The sequence below is a fragment of the Hakea prostrata genome, chromosome 1, assembly GCF_041222555.1.
Source record: "Hakea prostrata isolate BN-2017 chromosome 1, UWA_Hpros_2, whole genome shotgun sequence".
Taxonomy (NCBI): domain Eukaryota; kingdom Viridiplantae; phylum Streptophyta; class Magnoliopsida; order Proteales; family Proteaceae; genus Hakea; species Hakea prostrata.
In genome coordinates, this window is record NC_142600.1 from 23,215,509 (window position 1) to 23,231,449 (window position 15,941).

The 15,941-nt window shown below is 37.4% G+C and overlaps 1 protein-coding gene across 3 annotated transcripts in view; it reads right to left on the reverse strand.

Moving 5' to 3' along the window:
• Positions 1-15,941, reverse strand: part of LOC149028343 (myosin-11-like) — a 61,106-nt gene that overhangs the window by 16,730 nt on the left and 28,435 nt on the right. For all 3 annotated transcript variants that reach the window (XM_089135980.1, XM_089135976.1, XM_089135987.1), the window contains exons 23-25: positions 10,288-10,386; positions 9,835-10,056; positions 8,502-8,641 (exon numbers count right to left, since the gene is read on the reverse strand). In XM_089135980.1, coding sequence (XP_088992106.1) covers positions 8,502-8,641; positions 9,835-10,056; positions 10,288-10,386 — 461 coding nt within the window. The remainder of the gene's footprint in view (positions 1-8,501; positions 8,642-9,834; positions 10,057-10,287; positions 10,387-15,941) is intronic.

Consider the following 15,941-nt stretch of genomic DNA (forward strand, 5'->3'; position numbering starts at 1 on the left):
TTTGTCCCTTCTGCTCTTATATTTTTTCCCTCTTTAGTAATGAAATATTTATTCATCCAAAAAAAAAAAAAAAAAAAAAAAAACAATCTAGCACTACATCACCAATTCAAATGTACAATTGGCCAAACATAGAAAAGGTTCCCAGCACTGATGGATAATGGTTGTTATATCATCTAATACACAAAACATAACAAATTTAGCTAAGTCTTATGACTCCTATTTGACCTCTATTGGTTGGATGACCGGAAAATTCACTACAATCTTTAAAATCACAAGAAGCTCTACGCCATCAAACTAAAGCGAGTAGTGAATGTCATGAATAGTTTCTACCTATCTTCAATATACAACAACAACAACAACCTATCCCTATCCCAAACAAATGGGGTTGGTTACATGGATGCCTTGCCTTCTAATTAACTCTTTTTGAGGTTATATTGCAGACAGGCTTCATGCATTTCTTTTCTCACCACTTCTTCTGAAGTTATTTTAGGTCTAGCACTAGCTGTTTTAGTGCCTTCAACAAATTTCTCCTACTAAATTTATGTTTCCAAGTGAATCTTGTTCCATACTACAGCTGAATTGCTATGCCATCACTTGGGACCCATAGTTCAAGATTTCGTCTTGTCTCGAGACGACTGAGAGATCAAATTTTGGTCGACATCTTGCTGAAATCTGGTACAAGGTCTGCAAGATTTCGGTGGGTTTTAGGCCTTGTTTGGGTCTGATTCTCCTTGAGCAGCCTATCTTAGGGCCCATAAACATATATCCATGGTTAGTTTGGTTAAAAAACCAACCCACAAGGGTCTTCTAGATTCGCACTCTTGATTGCTTTTGTGCAGTCAAATCTAATGTAATTTTACGCATCTACACATTCTTGAAGTTTAAATTCACATTCATGGACCCTATTTTAGGCTATAATAACACATTTAAATTATCATACTGCAAAAACAGTTACCCATTTAGGTGTTTTCAATTCATCCTTGATTGGCGGCATACTGTTGAACCCTCATGTATAATGATGCCTTTATACATTGGTCAAGTACTCAAAAGCATACAAAAATAAGCAATTTAAAGTTTTAAACATGTAATGAAGTGAGTCATTAGTACATCTTGTCAAGGATTCATAATAATTAAGTATATAATTTTCAAGGACATCATCACATCATAATCTCCTAAAGTCTTAATGCAATTGTTTAGTACCCATGAAAATTTGATCGAAGTAGCATACATTATTTTTTTGAGTACCTATAGTAGGATATGGATCACCAAATTGTGAACAAATCCCATGATCCATAGTGATAAGTCATATGATGCCTTTCTTAGCATGTACAACTGGAGGGGATTAGGTAGGAGAAAATGTCATCCACAAAAATCAATTCAGTACATCCTGTTGAGTGCAAGTCTGACTTAATTTCCAAAAATCCTGAGACTTCAACCGAAATTTCCGAAATTTTGAGATTTCTAACCAAAATATTGATATTTCGCGAGATTTCAATCAATTTCATTTAGCCCCACATCTCGTTTTGCTGCGTCGAAATTTCAGAAATTCACTGAAATTCTGATGAAATTTTGCAAAATTTTATTCCATGTTGGGACCTAAACCCAGACTAAACTCATGCATTGAGTTTGCAATGGCTAGTGGCTACTCAAAATTCTTTTCAACCAATGTGGTAGACTTTCTCAATGAAAAAAATGGACTGATTAGATCTTGATGATTGTTTTGAAGTCATAAAGTAGCATCTTTTTAATTATGAACTGTGTCTCAATTTTTCTAGCATTTCTCTTACATTAAGTTTGAAGACTTGATTCCTCTCTTTGTTTAAAGGAAGGGGAAGTAAAGAAGAATTGGAAGACAACCATGTGACTAGGTTGAAACTATTCAAAATAATTCTCTAAGAGAAAGACACTTGTCTGTTTGCTGAACAATGTTATTTTTCTTTAGATGTAGAAGACAACAATAATTGAGTCGTTGGAGATGCGATAGTAATCCATCTTCTTAGGTGCTTGTAAGGTATGCTGAGCTAGAAAATGGTTCTTACTTAACCATATCGTGTGATCCAATCTCCACATTAAATGTAAGTCATGTAGGATCTTGGCCTCCCCTTGTGCCCAAAAGTTCAAGTCTCACTCTAGTCTGGGCCTCCCTTCCACCTCTCCTCCCTAACCCTCCCCTCATAGACAAACCATTTGTTGGCCTCCTCCTCTAGCACCTTCACCACCAATGTGGCCTAGAACTAATCCGCACCCCTCCATTGGCACCATCTACTTCAGTTCAAAGGTCATATCTCTCGCCATCCCTCATCAAGTGGAGACCTAAAACTTTGCCTAAACTACCCAAGCATTCCTCCTCCACTATCATATCCCTATCCCCTCTTAGTGCATCGTTTTTTGAAGTGGACTCGAAGACATTATCCAACTATTTTCTAATCCACTCTAGCTTGTTTGATATGGTTGACTTTGATTAGTTCCATATTCCCTGCACTAGATTCATTAGAAGTTCTGGCCCATAATGGTTGGGGTTACTTAGATCCTTAACAGATAACTCCACACGTGAAATCATCGGCAAGCTGGTTTTTGGCATGTCTCTTTCACAAATCTCAGTGGAGTGGAATCTTGAGAGGTGGACCTCCAAATCTAGGACTGTGGACTTGATCGGGAGAGCTACCTGTAATCCACCCCCATATTAGTGATACCTTATGGAACATGCACATTGTTGTTACTTGGGGTCTGAGATAGTCTATTTTGTCCCTTATTGAGGGTGCCTGTGCCCCCCCCCTCCCCAACAAAAAAAAAAGAAAAAAGAAAAAAGAAATCTCCCCCTATATGTATTTATTGTAAGATTGAGCCCCCCCTATAATTGGGACCGAAAACCAAGACCCAAAAGGCCCAATTCAAAGTTGGCCTAATACCGCAGGGGTATTGGTCCTTTTCCCAGCCCTTTTGGGTCTCAAAAGGGGTTTGGTTGGAACCTGCACAGTCCATGGGTCATGACCTATCTTTATTCTTTTAAGCTATAAGTCCTAGTTAGTGTGGGAGTCCGAATTGGAATCCATTTTAAAGAGAGATTCCTTTTGGATAATAAGCTTTAATATACCTTCTTCTTTTTTTAAATTCCTTTTTTTTTTTTTCTTTTTCTTTTTGTGCTTATTTTTTATTGAGTTGCAAGGGGGATCCTAGTCTATAAACAATTCCCTAGTTAAGTCAAGTTAGGTTTCCTTATTAGAGTCCAAGTCTTTTCCCTCCAATTGTAAAGCTATATTAGCCCACCCTACCTCATTGTAAAGAGAGTTGAATTAATGACTGAAAATTACTGTTTGGAGGCAAACAAGTTTGTGGTCTTCTTAGGAGGGCCATGGCAGATTTAGAAAGAGGAGTTCTTCAATTTCAGCTATCAATCTTCAAGTTCCAGCAGTCTTCTTCAACTACAGAAGCTCCCAAACCTAATCCAAGTACAGCAACTACAGCCCCTCCGCTACCCAGTGACTTCATCAAGAACCTCCCCCCACTCTTCTTTTTCCCATTGCAGCCTACCAAGATCCCTCCCCAGCCCCTTTCCCACCTTGCGGTAGCAAGAAACCCCTCCTCCTAGCCTGGAGACAGCACCCCCTACCCTTCCCTTGATTTCTCTTCTTGAGGCAGCCCCTCCACAACTTTTTTTTATTTTTACTTTTCTTGAAACCTGTGGCAGATCTGAAAACAGAAAAAAAAAAAAAAAAAAAAAAAAAAAGAGAGAAAGAAAGAAAGAAAGAAAAGAGAGAAGAAAAAAGAAAAAAAAAAGATTGCCCAAGAAATCTTCCCAAACTTTTTCCATATCAACCCATTTACTTCTGTCAAACCAAATCTTATCCAAACCTTTCCAAGATCACCAAGAACTTACCCAAAACCTTTTCCCCCCATTAGAGATAGTTCCCTAAGCCTTCCCCTACTATTTCTTTCAACCCTTGGGTGATTTTGGTAGACAAGATCATTCCTAAACCCTCCCATACCCACCTGCAGACTTCCTAGGAATCCTCAACACATCCAGTATTTTTTTTGCAACCCATAATGTTGGGTGTCTCAGAATCATCACAAATCTGTTCAAGACCATTCCATAGGAAATCCATCAATTCCATGATCTACCCAAACATACCCAAACCATCCCATAAACAAACAGAACATTATTATTAAGCGCTAATTTGAAAAGTTTTCAATGTTCAGATGCAGTGGAGACGAATTATGCAAGATTTTATGGTTCTGGGTACTTGGGAACCCAACATGATTCCAGTTCACTTCTCCGTAGACCTAGAAATCCCCCTTTATACAAGATTTCAGGGAACTAACTTCTTATCTATTTCCAATTTCTCATCTTCCCAACCATCACCTTTATATGTAATTGAGCACATGGGAAAATGATGATTTACCATAAGTTTCGGCTTCCAAATTTTTTATAGTTACTTGGTTAAACAATAAAATCTCCTCTCAACCTCCTCTTTTGCTCACTCTATGCACATGACATATGGAATTAATATTCTCACTCTCAACAAAGCCAGGATTCACAACTCTTGAACCAAGAGCTTGTTGATACTTCGCAGATCTTGCACTATTGTGACTGATACCATCCTCTACAAAAAATTATGAAATTATCAGGTTGAAGACAAGTCATAGAATAAAAAAGGGAGTCTTTGGATGGACTCCATGATTAAATAAATGTTAGGCTGACTGTAAAGGAGGATTCTGCCAAAATTTCAGATGGGGATCTTCAGTGAAAGAACAAGAAGATTCTATTTAATTCTAGAAAACCACAACACATCAAGGTAAATATAGCAACTCTAGTTAGATCATACAGCCTCTAAAGCAATGGAATTGTACTTTTCATCATTGTCAATTCCCTGATATTTAGCTGAGCTGAGTGGAGTCAAATCTACAGGAATTTGCCCCTAGGATGTTAGGCCCACTGATATTTACAAAGTAATTGCCTGAATACAGTCAACTTCATGACACCTTTTATCTGAAGACCTCTATTGCTGGCACACAGTAATTGGACCAAAAGGCAACAAAAGAGGAGATACACTAAATTAATCTAGTGCAATCAATAGGGTGAACCACTTCTCCCCGTCTCCCCGTCTCCCCAAAGTCCTCGAGGTAGAACGAAAGACACTACCAAAGTAATTCCATACCTGAGCAGCTCTATTTAAAGAGAGATTCCTTTTGGAATCCACTAAGACAAGTATGTTGGAAAAGGATGACCTAATGATGACGAATATAGTGGGGAAAAAAAAGGTCTTTTTGTTTTTCTCTTTAATGCTGCTAGTGACATTGATCCCTATTTACAGGGTCCTTCCTATACCTCTCTCCCCTACCCATTTTCTATAGTGGAGAACCCAATGGCAAATGTAGACTGATATTTCCACTTGCATATTTATCTTACACCAAGTGCTCTATCTCATCCGTTTTCTTTTTCTGCCCCTTGTTTGTGTCCTATTCATAAAGCTCTGTTGCCTTTTCCTTTTCTGTTGTTTTTGCACAAGTAGAAGATCCTGAAATTCTGCTGGGTCGATCAAATGAACATGTAAACTAAATTTCTGGTCAATAAGTGAAAGAACTACTTTAGGTACGGTTCCTAGTTTTGGCATTTGGACCTCTGGTTCAGACAAGTTTAACAACTGGGGAATGACCTCAAAGGCACAGACTGAATGAAACAACTAATTAGAGTTTTACTTCCTCTGATAACAGCTAGCTTGATTCCTATAATATTTTATAACAAATTTTCAGTAATGTTTTCTTTGGAACACAATCCTCCACGCATGGCTTCCTACATATTTACCTGCTTGACAGCATGTGTAACCGATGAAGGAATAGACAATAGAATCTGAAGGAGAGAACAAGAGTGAGTATTAACAATGAGATTAAATCAGACAGGTAGATGATTAATGCAAAAGGACTTACCAAAGGCAGAATGGAGGTGGAAAGGATACAGATCCGATGAAGGGGGTAATCAAATGGTGCTGCTCTAAGCGGACCTTCCACTGGTACTTGTGTAGGAGGGGGAGTGAGCATCTTTTTCTGCAGTGAAGACTTGCAAAGGCTGCATAGTATTACATGGAGAAATTCCAGAACACAGGAAGAACATAATAGCTAGAACACACGAAATGATTGACCTATTAAAATTCTATCATTTAGTTCTCTAGAAAAATGTAACACCTAGGAAGTCTAACATGCTAAAAGAAGGATCAAAGAATAAAAAATTCTCTGCTGCCACCCCATATACTAGAAAAATCGAGGTAGTAGACTGTAAAATACTATGTTTTGATTGTCGATATTGAATACAGAAAACATGAGAAAAGGGATAAAAAAAATTAGCAACTACTAAAAATAGGTGAAGGAATTTACGTACTAAAATTTTCCAAAAAAGAGCTATGTCAAGTTCAATTAGAAATTTTAATAGTTGTCACACAACTTAAGATTTTGCCTTGGTCCTGTACATCAGTATTATTTTTCCTAGGTAGAAGCTCCTGTATGTGGAAAAGGTATCGAGGAAGGGTTTCCTTTTTACAAAAAGGAATTGTTAGATCACTGGGATTAGAATGGAGGATTGCCAAATTCAATTTCAGAAATATTTTGGACAACCTGGGATTTTGAGTTCACACACTAATTTGCCAATTAAAAGAGAGGGAAAGTTTTCTTTCATCCACAAATCTGAAATCATTGCTACTTCCCTCCCCTCCCAAACCCGCCCCAACAATACATGTTAGAGGTCCAAAATATTCTTCACTATTCCCAGGTACCCGTCCAAATGGGGTGATGAAATGACCATTTGAAGGAGTTCCTTCACAATGACTCAGTAAACTTGGCTGTAAAAACATAAAGTAGGTAAATCTTCTTTGAAATCAAAGAAGCATGACAACAATCCCTGCTTCTCTAAATCAAAAGGTTGTACTAGATTTAGACGAACTCAAAAGGAAATGACAAATGAGAAATCTCGCAAAGCAAGTTCTATACAAAATGCAATGAACAATTTTTTGCTATTATCAAATCTGTAAACAATATAAAAAAGAAGAGGTATAGAAAGTATTCTACATGAATGCGGACTGTCAAAGATCCCATATTTTATCAGGCTAATATCTAGGCTACAAAGAAAAACAAAACAAGTACTACAACAAATTGGTGAAGCAAAATCCATCAGAAAAAGTCGTCGAACGCCCCCTCCCGATCACTTTCCCAGTTATCAGGCCCTGCACAATGCAACCATCACGAGAAAAGAGTATAATATAGTTACTGTCAACTATTACAGAAATAAGACTGAGCCAACTGAGGATCATAATAAAGATAACCTAATGTAGTGGAATGACGAGGACAACTTAGAAATTGAACTAAGAACTGAACAAAGAAGTTCTCACCACTTCCGGCAAGAATCTTCCTAAGACCTAGACAATCCAAATTAAGACTGATGATAATTGGACATAGAATAGATGCACCAGAATCCAAGTATCGAGTAAGAGTGACACAGGGAACTAGACTAACCTGAAGCCTCGGCGGAGATATCCTGAACTATCTGGTGGAGAGCATCAGAAGTGAAGGAAGAGGTGGTTGCAGGAGTTGGAGCCAAAGCTGGAAGAATAAAATCAGAGACAACGGAAGTAGCATCAACTCGATCTTCTCTACCAATGGATCCTGAAGTTGAACTGGAGTTTGATGAGGTACACAAGATGAATTTCAGCTCTGAAACTTGGTCTGAAAAGCACTGAATCACCCTGATATGCACTAGATCATAACTCTTATTAGTTGCAAGACATGTAGTTTGTTCTTCTAACTTAAACTTATTCAGCCAATGGTAGTTACTTGCAAAATTTTAATATATAGCATTGCTCTGGTTCATTAGTGAGGTGCTGTTAGTTTCTACTTGTCTTCCTCTCCAGTGTTTTAGTTTTTCTTTTTCCCTTCTAAGTTGCTATTAGAAAAGGTGCCAAGAGCCTAATTTGAATTCCTTTCACTGTTCACTATTATTATTTATTTATGAATAAACCCTAAAATTTATCATGATGAATGAAAGTACAATATTATGTTACACCATATCTCAATAATACCATCTAAAATAGCCTTATAATGCCTCCACCATTCACAAATGATACTGCAATCAATGCATAATGTACTCAAAATCATTTGGTATTTTGATTTCTTAGTCTTACGTTTCTAAATAGGAGAACAGATTCTTTAAAATGCTAGACAAATTGTTCAAATTATATGATAGACAAGTAGAAATTTTACTAATGAGCACATGTCATGGATGTCAGAATCATGCACAACCTTGTTTGCCATTGTGGGGATGGGTATACTTCTAAGAAGGTATAATTCTATGGATGCTGCACATTTGATTTCAAGACCAACATTAAAAAAAAAAGTTTCTTAGCTGGAAATCAATAACAGGAGGTTATATCATTCTTCAACACTTAGTCTAAATTTGCCAAGTAGCAGTCAAGAGTTTAAATGATAACGATGAAGAAAACAAAAAAAGGCAATACTACCTGCTCAATGATTCCTGAAGTTGAACAAGCCTTTTTTCTGTCTCTTCTAACTTCTTACGTGTTTCTTCACTTGATTCGTGGATTTCAGCACATTTCCTTTCAGAATGAGCAGATTTTTGTTTTTCTGACTCTAATAATGTCTGCAAGGCATAAACTAGGATAAGTTTCACAAAGAAACATGATAAGAATCTACCATTGACAAGAGAAAACCTTAATAAAGATAATGAAATCATACAATCCATTCCTGAAAAGAGTAAATAAAATTCAGTCATTTTGCAAGGTAGCATAAGGAATACAAATCTGAATTATGTTGCTCCCACTTTTTCTAAAGCCTCCATGTGAGGATATAAACCAACATACCAAAAAACGGAAGTTAGTAACTAACAGATTGTTCCTTCAAAATATATATATATATATATATATATATATATATATATATATATATATATATATATATATATATATATATATATATATATATATATATATATATATATATATGAAGATATTAGGTGGGGGAGAGGGATACTGTGTTATTGATAATCTATCAAAAGTTCTGTAGATACAACTGACATTTAGTAATGGTGAAATCTTTTAAATAGGATCGAAGAATTAAAGAGTATTAAAAAAAAATCAAAGAAAATCTCATATAGACCTCCTGAGTTTGCAAACTATTATGTTTGCACCCTCTAGAATTGTTCTATTACGTTTACACACCTTTAAAATTATGTATCAAACACATCACTACTGTTAGAATAATGGGGTTAAATGATGACTCAGCTTCTGCTGAATTTTCAAAATTCATTTTCGACTTTCAAGGTAAAAGAAAAAACAAAAAAGAAAGAAGAGGGGAGGTTGAAGAACAACCATGACTGATTTTTATGTGTTTTTCCAATTTTTTTTCTCACTTATAAGAAGATACAGCAAGGGTAAATATGTTTTCTATTCTATTTAATACTAGCAGTGTTAGATATGTTAGACATGAGGGACGCTTGTAATATAATAAATTCCAAGGGGTGTAAACGTAATAGTTTGCAAACCAAGCGGAAGTATATGTAATTTGCTCTAAAGATTCTAAAATTGAGAGGAAACTGGACTGACAAACCAGTTGATTCAAGAACACCTTGCCAAATGGTGCCTTGAAGACTAGATCTTTATAGAACCACATGACTATCTTCACAAGTTCTTAATGATGGTTATGGCTCTATTAAAATAGAATATATAAAAGAGATAGTGGACTTTAAACATTCAGATCGTTAACTGTAATAACTAATAGAATGCTTGTCTTGATGATGAAAGAGAAACTGTCTTTCTTATGACTAAATGGAACTACCTTCAAATTCTCCACTTCTGCTGTTAAAGTATCAATTTTTTCAGTATCTTGGACAATAACCGGAGTCTCTTTTATAAGAGGGGGTGCTTCTTCAACTGCCTTTCGTGCATTCTCTCGTTCTTCTGCAAGCGAAGCATTTGTTTCATCAACTTTTATCTGCATTTCTTGCAATGAATTTTGCAACTTGGCTATCTCCTGTGTTTTTGACTCCTCCAAGTCCGTCTGCATACATTATTTAAGCTTTGGGTGAGAAATAATAAACATATATACATAATGTGACATAATTTTCCCACCAGTAAAAAGATAAAACAGAAAAATGATGGATGCAAGAATCTGAATGCTACAAGTCATAACTTGTGAAATATGGGGATTGAAGATACAAGGGAGGCACATTACGCTTGGCAATTTTTTTTGTATAAACCACAAAGCCTAACTGTACAAAATTGATATTACCCTTAAACGTTTTTCCAGCTGTAAACGCCACGTGAGTTCCTCCACTCGTTTTTCAAGCTTATCCTTTGCTTCTTTTAGTGCGCCTGTTTCTCTTGCAGCCTTCACAAAATAAATGCAAATTAGTACTTCAAATTAGCTACTGGATGTGAGTATGTGAAATGAGTTCAAAGGTTCAAGTCAAATATGGCATATCCATTAAGCAAGTTTTGCACTGAATATTATGTAAACACAACTTGGACCCCTAGCCGAAACCATAAGTGGGACCCACAAGAGGGCTCTAAGAAACCTCCCTAGGCTGTCCAAACCACCTAGTAGGGGTATTTTGGGCATTTTCTGACCTAAACAGTTGCTGGAATTTAATTCCAGTTTAACTACAGAATCCAGTTTGGTACTTTGGTTAGGAAGTTTGTTTTGAGTTAGTAGTTGAGTTGGTTAATGAGTCCTTGGTTGTTTTAAACTCTAGCACATTGGGCAATTAGAATTTTAATTAAAATAGAATTTAAGCATGTGCTTATTAGAGTTTAAGTTAATTTAAAATTTTATTTGAGCATGTGACTAACTGACTATTATGGTCCATTAGATGTTTCGATTTTATTTCAAGGGTTGAAATTAAGTGATGGGATCCTAATCTATAAAGGAACCCCACTTAGAGTCTAGTTCTTTCAGTAGGCTATCCTAATCTATAAAGGATCCCCACTTAGAGTCTAGTTCTTTCAGTAGGCTATCCTAATCTATAAAGGATCCCCCCTTAGAGTCTAGTTCTTTCAGTAGGCTACAAATAGCCAATTGTTTCTTAGTAATTCTAGAAGTTTGATTGAGCAAAATTAGAAGTAATTGTGAGATTGGGTCATGGTTCTCTTTGGAAGGGGCAAGGCGGATTTTGAAGCATTCATCCTCTATAATCAGCAATGTTAAGATTTCCGCAAGGTTTGGATACAGCTGCAGATGGGATTGGATAGCTGCAAACGAGAGTTTCCTTTTTCGTACTTTATATTTTCATTTGTTCCTAAATTGGACAGAATATTCTGTCATATCATTCTGTTCTATTCTGCAATATTTGTTTCCTTTTTTAGAGGGCAGAATATCTTGTCTTAGTAGATTGTAATTAGAGATTACAGCCTAAAGATAAAGAGGTCTGTGATTCCGGGAAGATCATCCAGAATTGCAGGGAGTAGTTCTGTCCTGCTGGTTCTTCTTCTTCCTTGCTTCCTTCTTTGTTCATTCTCGCATCTGGGTTTGGTTCTTTGAGTCTGATTTCTGACATGGTATCAAAGCACTTGTAATAAAACCAGTGTTCAAATAGAGGTCACTGAGACAGGTTCTGGTTTTTCTGTCTTGATGCGCAGCCACCTATTGCTACAAATAATGTCTCAGATCAGTTCTTCATGTAATTGATCTCCCTATACCTACTGCCTGTACTGAAAACCCCAGAGCTTGGATCAACTTAGTTTTACTACCCTATCCACCAATTTATTCTGTATTCTGCAGAATGTCATTTGACATACTCTCCAAGTTCTGGGCTGCTGATTTCTTGTGCTTCTAGGCTGCTGTTCATCCTCTGATTGTGATCTCCACTATGGTGCTAGTGCTGTTTATACCTGGTGAGTTTTCCTTAAAGATCTACTTCATTTTTCATGTCAGCCATAACTGGTGATTCCACCATGAGTACTGCTGAGTCTAAGGGACCTTTAGGAGATAATGTGGATGTACAGATCATATCCATCAAATTAAAAGGTAGTTCCAACTACTTATTATGGTCCCAAGTTGTTCGTGTCTATATTCTTGCAAGAGTTAAGTCCAATTTATCGAGTCTGACCCCCTTGCCGAGACTAATAAAACCTATAGAAGTTGGGCCCAAGAAGTTGTTATCATTAAGATATAGTTGTGGAATAGCATGGTACCTGACATAGCTGCAAATGTTATGTTCCACAGAACTGCCAAGGGAGTATGGGAAGATTAGCAAGAAACATATTCCCAAGACAAGAATATGACACATCTATGGGAAGTTATTTCAGTTTCAGCAGGCTGATAAAACACTTCAGGATTATTATAATTCTTTTAAAGGTATGATGGAAGAGTTGAATGTTTTTCAGCCCCTTACTACTGATATTGAGAAGCTTAAAGCTTAAAGGAATGAATTTTTTGTGTCCAAATTTCTTGCTGGTTTGAATCCTGAACTAAAAGCAGTCAAAGGACATTCCTTAGCCGGTGAACATGTTCCCAATCTCAACGATGCCTACTCCTGACTCCAACGAAATGCATTGCCTGAAAATAACTCTCTTGGGAATGGTTTCAAAGGAAAAAGTTTAGCTTTTACTTCTACTCCCAGTAGGGGCCTTGGTCGTGGTTCAGGTGGAGCTAGTCGATCATCTAGCAGTTGTGGTGTTCAGCCGAGAGATAAGTCATGTCACCTATGTAGTTATTGTGGCAAAATTGGACATTTGGCAGATACTTGTTGGGATAAGCACGGGAAGCCAGAATGGGCCAAGCAACTTGCTAATCATGTTGTAACTGATGGTGGTATAAAAACAGTGAAATCTAGATAATGCTTATGGGTCTTCCCTGGGAAGCCAGAATGGGCCAAGCAACTTGCTAATCATGTTGTATCTGATGGTGGTATAAAAACAGTGAAATCTAATGATAATGCTTCTAGGTCTTCTTCCCCTGTGGAAATATCTAAGACTCTACGAGATGATGTGAGTCAAATACTTCGTCGCTTATAGAACATTGAAACAACTGCTTGCACATCCAATCGTTTTTTTGCCGCAACTCTTTCTTATGCAAGTAACTCAGCATTACTTAATTCTACATCCACCCTTGGATCATTGATTTAGGGGCTCCTGCTCATATGATGGTAAGTCCTCCCTGTTTAGTCTTCCTCTAAATCCACTACAAATAGTTCTGTTGTTATAGCTAATGGGACTTCCACACCTATTTTAGGTTCAGGAGGTGTTTTTCCCACACCTTGCCTGACATTAACATCAGTTTTACATGTTTCTCACTTTCCTTTTAATTTATTATATGTAAACCAGCTGACTAAAGCTTTAATTATTCTGTAACCTTTACCCCTGCGTCTTATATTTTTCAAGGTCCTCACATGAGGAAGACAATTGGTGGAGGGTGTGAATGGAATGGATTTTACTATCTAGACTACAAAAGTCCAATTGTTGCTCTGTCTGATAATGACATCTCTGCTTTTCAATGGCACTGTCAACTAGGTCATCTTTCCTTAGCTAGGTTGCAATTTTTATTTCCATCTTTTAGGTCTTTGTTTAAATTAAACTGTGAGGTGTGTGAGTTAGGAAAGCATCATCATGCCACCTATCCTCCTCACTCTATCCCTCACAATGAGTCCTTATTTTTCTTAGTTCGCTATAACATTTGGGGTCCTTGCAGAGTTGGCAATAGACATGATTTTTGCTATTTTGTGAATTCTGTGGACAATTTTTCTTGTCTCATGTGGTTATACCTTTGAAAGGATCGCACCAAGTTTTTATCTATATTCAAAAATTTTATTCATGAAATAAAGACTCAATTTTCTTTAACTGTTAAAGTGTTTCAATCTGATAATGCTTTAGAATATGTGCAAAATGATATATCTAGTTTTTGCAATTCCCTTCGCATGATTCATCAAACTAGTTTTTCTAATCCTCCTCAACAAAATGAAGTGGTTGAACAAAAAGATTGACACCTCTTGGAGGCTGCACAAGCTCTCTTGCTACATATGAATGTGCCCAAGAGTTACTAGTGTGTCAATATTTTGAATGTGTGTTATTTAATCAACCGAATGCCCCCGGCCTTGCTTTCTGATAAGTTTCCTTTTTCAATCATTTTTCCTAATGGAGAACCATTTCTAGTGCCCCCTAAAGTGTTTGGTTGTGCTTGTATTGTTCATAATGTATGTCATACTACAAGACAAGCTTTCCCCCAGTCTACTAAGTGCATCTTTCTTGGGTACTCATGCACTCAAAAAGGTTTTCAGTGTTATGATCCTATTAATCGTAAACAATTTGTGGGTGCTGATGTGACCTTCTTCGAGGATACCTCATACTATTCAAGTCCATCTCCCTCTGGTGAAAATCTTATCCTGGATGATGATGCTCCCAGTCCATCTTTAGTTCAGTTGACAAACGTTGCCCTTGTACAGGTTTATCAGCAAAAGCATAGATTGGCGGATTGTATTGTGGATGGTGCAATTCCTCATAGTGATACTGGTGTTTTTCCTTCACTGGTTAATGATAGCGGTCCCACTATGGTTCCGTCTTCATCCTCTCCACCAACGGATTCTTTCAGGAGATCCTCTTCACACTTCAGATGACTTACCTATCACCCTACGAAAAGGTACACATACTTATACGCAACGCTCCAATGTCATTTACCCAATTTCTAACTTTCTGTCTATCTCTCATTTACCTCCTAATTTTTGTCACCTTGATGTTTCCATTTTTGTCACTCATATTCTGACCCACTACAGTCAAACCCTTAAAATTCTTGGCTGGAAGGCCGCTACGGATATGGAAATGGATGCTTTACAATCTCGTAATACATGGTCTCTGGTATATTTACCCTTGGGAAGGATTTGGTATGTTGTCGTTGGGTGTATACTGTCAAGTATCACTCTAATGTTACAGTTGAAAGGCTCAAGGCTTGCCTGGTAGCCAAAGGCTAAACTCAAACTTATGGTGTTGACTACTTTGAAACTTTCTCTCCTGTTGCTAGGCTCAACTCTATTTGAGTTCTAATTTCTTTAGTTGTAAACCTGTAAATCACGAATGGCCTCTTCTTCAGCTGGATATCAAAAATGGTTTCTTGTATGGTGACCTCCATGAGGAGGTTTACATGGAACAACTTCCAAGGTAGTTACTCAAGGGGAGGATCATTCTCATGTTTTTAAGTTATATAAAGCAATTTATGGTCTCAAACAATCTTTGTAAGCTTGGTTTGAGAAATTTAGTAATATTGTGGAGTCCCAAGAGGAAAGCTTTCTTTGGCAAAAAGTGAGAATCAAATGGCTCAATCTGGGAGACGCAAACAATACCTACTTCCACCGCTCCCTCAAAGGTCGTTTGAACTACAACTCCATTCCTGGTCTCCTGTCTAGGAACGGTTCCTGGATCACTGATCTCTCTAGCATCAAGAATGAAGTTGTCTCCTCCTTTTCCAGTATTCTTTCTCCACCTTCCCTCCCTCCCTCTCTCCTTAACAAATTCGTTTATCCCACCGATCTGAATTCCCTCCGCTCTCTCCCCTCCCCAGAGGAGATACTCCTTGCTATACGCTCTCACAAAGACAACCGTGCCCCTGGCCCTAATGGCTTTAGTATGGGTTTCTTCCTGTCTTCCTGGGATTTCATTGTGGACGATCTTGTCCACGCCATCCAGAGCTTTTTTCTCAATCCTTCCCAACTTTCCTCCATTAACCAAACTTTCCTCTGTCTCATTCCAAAGAAGCCTAGTGCCACCTCTCTCTCCGATTTTCACCCCATTTCCCTTTGCAACGTTATCTACAAATTCATTTCTAAAATCCTTGCCAATCGAATCAAGAAGGTTATCCCATCTTTGGTAAGCCCTACCCAATCTGCTTTCATTTCTAGTAGGAACATCTCGAACAAATTCTCCTTTGCGCGGAAATTGTTCAAGGTTTTGATAGATCTT